Source organism: Ctenopharyngodon idella, chromosome 11 (genome assembly GCF_019924925.1).
Source record: "Ctenopharyngodon idella isolate HZGC_01 chromosome 11, HZGC01, whole genome shotgun sequence".
Classification (NCBI taxonomy): Eukaryota; Metazoa; Chordata; class Actinopteri; order Cypriniformes; family Xenocyprididae; genus Ctenopharyngodon; species Ctenopharyngodon idella.
In genome coordinates this window covers 18397717-18408793 of record NC_067230.1, presented here as the reverse complement: position 1 = coordinate 18408793, position 11077 = coordinate 18397717, and the positions used below count along the sequence as shown (strand labels likewise).

Here is an 11077-nt window from a genome sequence, read left to right as displayed (position 1 = left end):
AAACACAGTCAGTTGTGTCATTGTGAAGTCACAAGACGTCCACGTGTCCTCGGCCGCCCCTGGAGCCATCAGTGCACTTAATTCACCTCCGTCTGCACTTCTGTTCTCTGTCACAAGTGAATCTGACTCTCAGAGCTGAAATCATCCCTCACGCCGTGATAAACAGCCCACAGAGTTTCGGGTTCTCCTCCCCTCTCTGCTGCCGAGAGCCGAGGAGGGAGGAGACGCTTCCGGGAGGGCGGTTTAGTTGCTCACTGCAGCAGAGAGTTTTCACTCTGAAAGACTCAAACGTACGGTAAAATAATCTGAAGATAAATGGATTAACATATCAGCAAATGATGGGAAATTAAAAAGGAAAACACACACACACACATACACACACATATATATATATATATATATATATATATATATATATACACATACACACATATCAGTGCTGTCAAATGATTAATCATGATTAATCATATCCAAAATAAAAGTTTGTGCTTACATAATGTGTGTGTACTGTGTATATTTATTATGTATATATAAACACACACACACATATATATTTAATTTATATTATATATAAATATTTTATATATAAATATAATACATTTTTGTCAAATATATACATGCATGTGTGTGTATTTATATATACATAAAAAATAATAAAGGTAAATACATTTTACAAATGTATAAAATGTAATAAAATGAAAAAATGATTTAAAAATATTATTTTTAAGTGATAAAAGCATATATTATATTATATTATATTATGATAAATATTTTAACAATAAAAGCTGAAAAAATGTGATGCCAAAACAGGGGAAAAAATAATGTATACATTTTATAAATGTATAGAATGTAATAATAATAAAATGATAAAATTATTATTTTTAAAAGATAAAAGCATATGTATATTATATTATATTATATTAAATATTTTAACAATAAAAAAACGAAAAAATTTGATGCCAAAAAGGTAAAAAATTAATTTATATATTTTATAAATGTAAAAAATGCAATATTAAATTGATTTAAAAATATTATTTTTAAAAGATAAAAGCATATGTATATTATATTATATTACATTATATTATATAACGACATATAATGATAAATATTTTAACAATAAAAGCCGAAAAAATGTGATGCCAAAATAAAGGGGAAAAATTAATTTATACATTTTATAAATGTAAAAAAAAGTAATAATTATAAAATGATTATAATAATTTACTTTTTTTTTTTCAAATCATAAAAGCTTATGTCCAACAAGATTTCTAAAGAAAATGTAATGCTTAATGCACAAGTCGTCACCATAACGCTACAGTGTCGTGGGTCCCACGTCAAAATCTCTAGATATGGCTAAAATATCTATGGATTTATGGATAAAATGGTCAAATCACTAACTCTTGGTGAACAGAGCTTCTGACATGATCCAGTCTAGAAAGTCTAGTCTTTATTAGAGGAACGCCGTCACATAAATCCACTATTGAGGCCTGTCACATGGTCTTTTCTAATCAATACCAGTATTTCTACATAAATAAGATGTGATCTGATATCTCAGAACTATGATCAATCTGACCATGAACGCAGATTTCCGACAAATGCATTTCAGATGTGTTGTTTTTCGCTCACACTGGGATAAACGTATGTAGCTGCTTGTTTCTGTTGGCGCTGAGACAATCGCTCCTTTGGCAAGTCAATGAAGGCACAGTTCTCTGCAAAATTTCACATGATGCTCCACTGTGATCTTATAAAAATGTACTTGCACAATCCCACAATTCCAGAGGGAGCCGGTCGTAACGCAACACAACTTGAACTCAAATCTGCCGATTTCAGCAGAGCGAACCCATTTATCAGCTGATAAGATCTGGATACGGTGTGTTTCTAAGTTTGAAGATGATCTAATGCGTTCGTGAAGTTAAGTGGGGTGATTTTACAGACATCTGGCCGACAAACTCAGGAAAGGAAGGAAAGAGGAAGGACAGGGGGTCTGTGGGTGTTTCCTTTGGATTATGAGATGAACAACCATGCAAACACGCAAACCAGGACATTCCAGAACTCAAACTCCATCCCACAATTACATTAGACATTACATTTCTCATCCAACGATCTGACCTGCCATCCAGATTCATTTGATAGCCCTCTATAGTCAACTACTGACTCATTTGAGCTGTAGGAATTTTAGGAGAAACATCTGAGATGAGGTTAAAACCTGAATAAAAACATCAACTGAGAGGAAGGATCTTTCGGTGCGGATGAAGAGAGTTTTGCGAGACGGACCAGCAGTCACTCGAGCAGCCCGACAACCAGCTCATTTATCTTTCATGACAGCTGTCAATAATTTAGATGCTCGTGTTTCATTGGTGGAATTCTAGTACACTGTACACTGCCCCACAAACCTGTGTGCAGGAAACTAGACTACTGAGGGCACTTAATTATTCATGATGACACAATTAATTCTCTCTACATAGATTAATCTACTTACCTACCCACGATCTATCTATCTATCTATCTATCTATCTATCCACCGATCTATCTATCTATCTATCTACCCACCGATCTATCTATCTATCCACAGATCTATCTATCTATCTATCTATCCACCTATCTATCTATCTATCTATCTATCTACCCACGATCTATCTATCTATCTATCCACCGATCATCTGCCTATCTACTTATATCCATCTATTATTCATCCATACATCTATCCATCTATCTGTCTGTCTGTCTGTCCATCTATCTACTTATATCCATCTATCATTTATCCATCATCCATCTACTTATGTCCATCCATCCATCCATGTGTCCGTGTGTCTATCTACTTGTATCCATCTATCATCCATTCATCCATTTGTCCGCCTATCTATCCATTTATCTATCTGTCCATCTATCAACTTATATCCATCCATCCATCTATTCATCCATCCATCCATCCGTCCGTCCATCTATCCATTCATCCATCCACGTATCCATCTATTATCCATCCAACTATCTGTCCCATCATCCATCCATCTGTCTACTTATATCCATCTATTATCCATCCATCCATCTATCCATCCGTTCGTCCACCTATCCATTCATCTATCTGTCCATCTGTCTATCTACTTATAGCCATCCATCTATCCATCCGTCTATCTATCCATTCATCCATTAACTTATCCATCTATTATCCATCCATCTATCCATCCATCCATATATGCGTCCATCTGTCTATCTACCTATATCCATCTATCATCCATCCATCCATCCGTCCATCCATCCACTTATATATCCATCCATCATCCATCCACTTATCTATTATCCATCCATCTGTCCATCTATCTATTCATCCATCCACTTATCCATCTATTATCCATCCATCTATCATCCATCCATCCATCCACTTATCCATCTATTAACTATCCATTCATCCATCCACTTATCCATCTATTATCCGTCCATCCATCCATCCGTCCATCTGTCTGCCTATCTTATATCCATCCATCCATCCATACACTTATCCATCTATTATCCATACATCCACTTATCCATCCATCCATCCATCCATCCACTTATATCCATCCATACACTTATCCAACTATTATCCATCCACTTATCCATCCATCCATCCATCCACTTATATCCATCTATCATCCATCCACTTATCCATCTATTATCCATCCATCTGTCCATCCGTCCGTCTACCTATCCATTCATCCATCCACTTATCCATCTATTATCCATCCATCCATCTGTCTACTTATATCCATCTATCATCCATCCATCCATTTATCCATCCATCCATCTGTCTACTTATATCTACTTTCATCCATCAATCTATCACCCATCATCCATCCATTTATCCATCTATCCATCTATCTGTCTGTCTGTCTGTCTGTCTATCTATCTATCTATCTATCTATCAATCAATCTGTCCATCTGTCTATCCATCAATCTATTAATCCATCCATCCATCCATCCATTCATCCATCTACCAACCCATCTATCTGTATGCCTATGATAATGGCAGAGGTCACTGAGTAAACTCAAATAACACATTTGTGCAATTTAATAACATAGGCACAAACGTCTTACAAAATACATCCGAATGAAACTGTCAGAATCAATCCGTAATAAATCCCACACATGCTCATGTTTAGAGTAAAGAGACTAGTTAACACAATTAAACGAGTGGTTTTCCCTCGATCTGGCACCCCTGTGCGGTGGGCTGTAGGGGAGGGTTGGTGTCGGAGCACTAGCCCCTCTCATCCTCAAGCACATGGTCCACATTAGTGTGGAATGCCGACGGCTGCCGGGGGGATTCCTGACTTATCAGACCTCTGGGAGCGAACCGTGCCGGTGTGATATCTGACTTCCCATCTGAGCCAATGACAGTGTGATGAGACAGCAAAGGCCAGAGCGAGAGCAAAGAGAGCTCTGCTTCTATTTCAAACAGATTTTTACATCCTCTGAAGAATATATGGGGTTTGCTTACCAATGCTAAATTGGCTGCAGTGTTGCTGAGTAGGTTCTGGCCCAAGTCAAAAGAGAAATAAAAGTCATAAAAATTTGTCCCAAATAGCGGCAAACTCTATTCAGTACTTCCTCCTGCAACTCTTGATCTCAAATTTAATTGCTTGCTCAGTATGAAAACGTCACGAACCGGAAACGAACACGTCACAATATTCCTCATTTAAATAATTCATGTGCAGAATAAAGGGGCGGGGCCTGGTTGAGTTAGTTAGTGACTGGCGGTTATGGTAAGGGGCTGGACATTTTCCAAACACGCTCAAAGCACTTGACCAGTCACAACATATTGCTCCAGCCGACCAATCAGAGCACACTGTGCTTTTCAGAAGACGGGGCTTCATAGAGACAGGAACTAAACAGAGCGTTACTGACAGACTGGGAAGAGAGGAGCTGCAACAATGGAGAATATGAGGAAAATAATCAACATTCAAGCATGAAAACCTGCTCTAGTAGAGCCTTTGTAAAATTGCATAATATGGCTGCATTAAAGAATTACACACTGCACCTTAAACTTCTTGATTATCTCTTTCTTGAGCATTATTCCTGCTTCCTTAATACAGAATGAGTGGGACAGAGCAAGGGTTGCGTATGCTCTGCTGCCCAGGAATGCAGGAAAACAGAATCACGTGAAACGTAGGATGCTTTACTGGAATGCTGGGGGCTTTTTACAACTCCAGAAATGGTTTGTGGGTTTTGGCAGCAAAAGAGAAAGGAAGAGATTTTATATTTCTGTTTTATGTTCCATCTTCTTTATCCCTGAAGTATCTAAGTGAGTCTCAGCGAGAGCGGACAGGCCTATAAGGTCTGTCTGTTTAAGCTCTACCACCCCGAGAGAATAACAGCCCTCACTCGTCCAGCTCACTTTAACGCTCGGCTCCTTGCGGCAGCCGCCAGCGCTCATAAACAACATCACACCTCTGTAAACACAGCAACTCAAACGCATGACGCTTGGAGAACATGATGGAAAACAGAGGAGGGAAATATGCTACTGTCATCCAAGGTATTACAGGAATAAATTATACGAAGAGAGAAATACAGTGAAACCCCACGGTGAGAACTATAAAGGGGTTGAGGTGGAATGATGGGGATGTTTAAATCTTGCAATTCTGCATTTCTGAGTTTAAAACTTGCTATTTTTTTCTCAGAATTATGAGATATAAAACTCTGAATTGTGAGAATTTTATTCTGTGGAGGAAACAAGCTTCCATAAAAAAAATATATATATACCGTAAAAAAAATATATATATATATAAAAATATGCTTTTTTTTGGGAAAGAAATTAATACTTTATTCACCAAGGATGCATTAAATTGATCAAAAGTGACAGTAAAGACTTTACAATGTTACAAAAGATTCAAATAAATGCTGTTCTTTTAAAATTTTGAACCTAAAAGGCAAAATGTATCAGAGGTTCCACAAAAAACTGTTTTCAACATTGATAATAATCATAAATGTTTCTTGAGCATCAAATCATCATATTAGAATGATTTCTGAAGGATCATGTGACACTGAAGACTGGAGTAATGATGCTGAAAATTCAGCTTTGATCACAGGAATAAATTACACTTTACTATATATTCACATAGAAAACAGTTATTTTAAATTTTGAATAATATTTAACAATTTTTACTGTATTTTGATCAAATAAATGCAACCTTGGTGAGCAGAAAATTCAGCTTTGATCACAGGAATAAATTATATTTTACTATATATTCACATAGAAAACAGCTGATTTACATTGTAAAAATATTTCACAATTTTTACTGCATTTTTGATCAAAAAAATGCAGCCTTGGTGAGCATAAGAGACTTCTTTTAAAAACATTAAAAATCTTACCGCTCCAAAACTTATTTTTTTACATTTTTTAAACTATATATAAATAAACATATTATAAAATAACAGTTAAATAATTAAACATACAACGTTCAAAAGTTTGGGGACAGTTTATAAACATTTAAATATTACAAGGATGCATTAAACTGATTAAAATTGACAGTAAAGACTTTTACATTGTTACAGAAAATTTACATTTCAAATAAATGCTTTTCTTTTGAACGTTATATTCATCAAAGAATCCTGAAAAATTAAATGCATCATGGTTTCCACAAACACTGATAATAATCATAAATGTTTCTTGAGCATTAAATCATCATATTAGAATGATTTCTGAAGGATCATGTGACACTGAAGACTGGAGTAATGATGCTGAAAATTCATCTTTGATCACAGAAATAAATTACATTTTACTATATATTCACATAGAAAACAGCTATTTTAAATTTCAATAATATTTCGCTATTTTTACTGTATTTTTTGATCAAATAAATGCCGCCTTGGTGAGCAGAAGAGACTTCTTTCCCCAAACGTTTGGACGAAAGTGTATATTATTTTTACTTGTATATCTACGTTATGCTTTATCATGCACCTACAAATTGAGAAATTTAATTAGCTTCTGTTATGACGCTCTCTGATATGGATAAGCATCCATTGACTAATGGCAATTTTCATTATTATCCATCAAATGTTCCATCATAGTGTTTAAGTACCCTACAAAAGGAGCATTCCCATTTAGAAAAACCCTTCCTACATCAGCTTCTATAGGAACTGCATTAAAAATTCAACTCGTGAATAAAACATCATCCAGCTTCCATATAGATTTTATGTAACATGTACAGTTTCCTGTAGCGTCCCGAGTTCGTCTGTGGGCTCGAGGGTTTCGCTGTGAATCTGAAATGGTGTGGGAGCTTCAGAACGAGCAGAGAAAGTGTGAACTTACACCCACTTTCTTTCTGCTGCAGCTCTCCTACGCACAAAATCACCGCATGTCATGTGCGAGTGGGCGTCGCGTTATCAAGCACTAGTTAGCTATTCAAACCCGAAAACACAGAATAGCTGAGAAGAGCGCTGAACAAAAACACTTCTGCTGAGGATAATTACCTCTCTCTTTGTTTCTCTCTGTCAAGCTCCATAAGAAGTTCATCTATTTAAACCTGACTGATCAGCGTCATCAGATGTACACCAGGTTTGTGATTCCTACTCACCAGCCAGAGCCTTGATGCGAGAGCGCTCGAATAATCGCGCCGAGCTGTTCTCATTGTCCCATTCGTCCTCCCAGCGGTTGTTGACACTGTCCTGGTATGTCTGCTGGATGTCCATGTGGTCGAATTCTGCGGCTACTGTCGTCATCCTGACCTCTGACCTTTCGGCTTTTCACCGTTCACACTTCCTCATGGGCGGCTTCCTCTGAAGCCCTGCTGAAAGAGACAGAGCGGTCAAAGGTCATTATAGTTAGGGAGAATTACAGCTCATGTAGGATATTTTAGATAAATCACGGAGATGGTAACACACACCCGCAATGAATCTTTACTCTTTTTTAATCACATTTGCTCTATGATTGTGGAAGAAAATCAGTTGAATTGTGTATAATGGATTTAAATATGGTAAAAATGAGGTTAAACTGAACCAAGAATGCATGAAAACATTAAATTAGTCAAAAAGAAATGTTTGCAACCCATTTTACTTCTGCAGTATATACATACAAACACACATATCTATATATATATCTCTATCTATCTACCTATATATGTATTTGTCTTTTTATTAGATATTCAACCAGAAAAAGGAGTATTTTTTCCTCATTTCCCACATATATATATATATATATTTTACACACAGAAAAATATCACATTTAATGATTACAAAGTAAAGATTATTAAAAATATTATATTATATATATATATATATATATATATATATATATACACACACACAAACACACACACACATCTATATATATCTATATATTTTTATGTTTATATGTATATATTTGTTTTTTATTAGATATTCAATCAGAAAAAGGAGTAAAAGATTATCACATTTTAATGACACAATATGTATTATTTGTTCCCTCATTTTCCATATATAAATGTATGTGGAACGGAATATATATTTATATATTTTTTTTTTTCTTTTTCTTTTTTTAAACACAGAAAAAGGACAAAAATATATCACGTTTATTGATTACAAAGTAACTATTAAAATTATTTTTTAATTATATATATATATATATATAATTATTTTTTTTTTTTTTTTTTTAGAAAAAAATCAGAAAAAGGAGGAAAATATTTCACATTCAATGATTACAAAGTAAAGATGATTACAATTATTTTTTAATTATAAGGATTTGTTTTCGGTATTTTTATTTTTTATTTTACTTTGAAATAACGTGCAATGATAAAAAGATCACAAAGAATACCAGGAAAGTCTAACAGTAGTAAATAAAATGGAGGCTTCAAGTTGACTAGTAAAAAAAAAAAAAGAGAGAGAGAGGGAGAGAGAGAGAGAGAGAGAGAGAGAACAATTTAAAAAATGTGTTTTCCACTGTTAATCAGTGACTCTGAGTTAATCTGGGTCTAAATGAGGCTTTAATTGTTCATTCGGCTCTGCTGACCTTTGCAAAGAGACAGCACTTGTTTCCCATCAACCCTTCCTCCCTCTCCATCTTAAAGAGAGCTGCTTCAACATTCATCCATCAACACTTGACACGGATGCACATCTTTGTGCTTTAAGGACCTACTGCCACCTATTGGACATCCTTGAGAACTGCCCCTGTAATGTCTTACCCCAAATCCACAGACAAGCACAATCATGTGACGTTCCTCACCCATGAGATAACCGATCAGGCTCCTGGCAGAACTACAATAACGTAAGTTTCCTCGCCAAGAGTTTCTCCCGCCCGTTCCTAATTGAAATCAGCAGTCTCAAATGCATGAGTGCATCTCAGCGTGATGACATCAGTAAATACTTTCGTGTGCACGAAGACTGGGTGATGCCAAACTGCACAAAAACACCCTGAAATGCAATGCTTTTCAGTGTGAAAATGTTCCTGCACACAGCATTTATCTTTCTAATTGCTACCATAAGGCTTGGGTTGCCTGCGGTTGTGCTCCTGTGAGATGTTTTTCTTCAAACACCTCCCACATGAAACAGAGTCTTTCAGTCGCGCAGGAGCGGCGCTAAAATCTTATAGTGTGGTGCTTGTATGGAGCGTTTCTTAAACGAACGGAGAGTTTCCAGGGCATTTTTGTAGTGAGAGTAACACCCGTGTCCCAGAAACTGCTAGTGGAAGTCTGCTAAATATAACTGTGCCACAGGGACGGGCTTCTGAAGAGCCGGGAGATTCAGGTTCAGACTGAGTACCTGAGCAGAACGTCAAGATGACAGAAAGAAAGGACAAATGCTGAATTTAGAACCACATACTACTCTTAATTTCTGCCATAAAAAGATATAGTAAATCAGGGCAGCCAATGTTTGAGTTTAGATTGGAGAGAGAATTATGGATGGGTGGGTGATTCGATTCATAAGCTTGCGATTCGATTCTCATTTTGATTCAATATTGATTCATTTGGCTAAATATCAGATACCAGTGGGGCCTACATGTTAATTTTTCTCATTGAAAAAACTAATCTCTCTCAACAGATGCTGTAAACATACAGATAAACCTGACAGATGGTATTATTAATAAAGGTTAAAATTAACAACTAATTTTTATACAATTCGGGTTTATAATAATGTTATACCTAATATTTTTAATGATATAAAACGAGTAAAAATATGTAATATAGCGCATATATTTAGCAAAATGCTCTTTGCTAGAGTTCGTTTTTCTTGCTAACATGCTTGATTGGCTTATATTGTTCACAAGTTGACGTCTTTCCACGTTTGAAACACTTACTGAACCATTACATGGGACATGATTCATTTCAGTAAGCTGTACTGTATCTTTCAACATAACTTCTGATGTTTATTTGGTGTTAAAACTAGTAATAAAGAGGAAGAGATGATCGGTTCACGAGCCGTTTGAACTGAGGCGCTACTACGGCGATCTGTCACGTGACTCGCGTCACACTGAACGGTATTTATTGCTTTATTTTTGTAATAAAATCGACAGAATGTGAAAGCTGAGACTGATTAATATCAAAAGTAGCCTAACCTGCTCTGTCTTGTCTGTCAGCGTGTTGTTGGTGTCCTCTTTTGTTGTAAAAAGCGTTCACGTCCTCATAGCGCTCATAATTACAACTTGTAAACTAAGAATTTTCGGAGATCTCCTACTTGTACCACGTGACCATCGCAGATTCATTTCAGCGTTGATAATATTGCCATAAAAGGCATAATTCCGTCTGAGGACGGCACATGGTGGAAATTTTGCTTCATCTTAGTGATTCGAAGTCATTTGATTCCGTTCACCAAAAAGAGTCGTTCAGAGACATATTTACGCCAGAAGGTGGCGACAAACGCGCGTCTTTTATGTGTCACGAGCGAACAAGCCTTCTCCTTTATTAAAAGTAGCGTATCTACATAAAGACATACTATAACATAGATCTATTTTTCCTCCATTTTGTGAAATGCTGAGCAGGACTTTTATCAAGCTATAGCCTACCAAAAAAGACACTAATGATCCACAATACATTTCAGTGATTTCTTCGCCATTCAAATGTATTCAAAACAATATATATCACATTAACATACCTCTTATGAAAAGTATTAGTACCGTGGTTTAATGATGATATCAGAT

At 35.9% G+C, this 11077-nt stretch overlaps 1 protein-coding gene across 2 annotated transcripts in view; it reads right to left on the bottom strand.

Moving 5' to 3' along the window:
• Nucleotides 1–11077, bottom strand: part of sptbn1 (spectrin, beta, non-erythrocytic 1) — a 91731-nt gene that overhangs the window by 51127 nt on the left and 29527 nt on the right. The window contains exon 2 of one of the 2 annotated variants that reach the window (XM_051912196.1): nt 7545–7757. In XM_051912196.1, coding sequence (XP_051768156.1) covers nt 7545–7689 — 145 coding nt within the window. In that variant the 5' untranslated portion in view covers nt 7690–7757. The remainder of the gene's footprint in view (nt 1–7544; nt 7758–11077) is intronic. The other variant, XM_051912197.1, reaches the window with a different exon arrangement.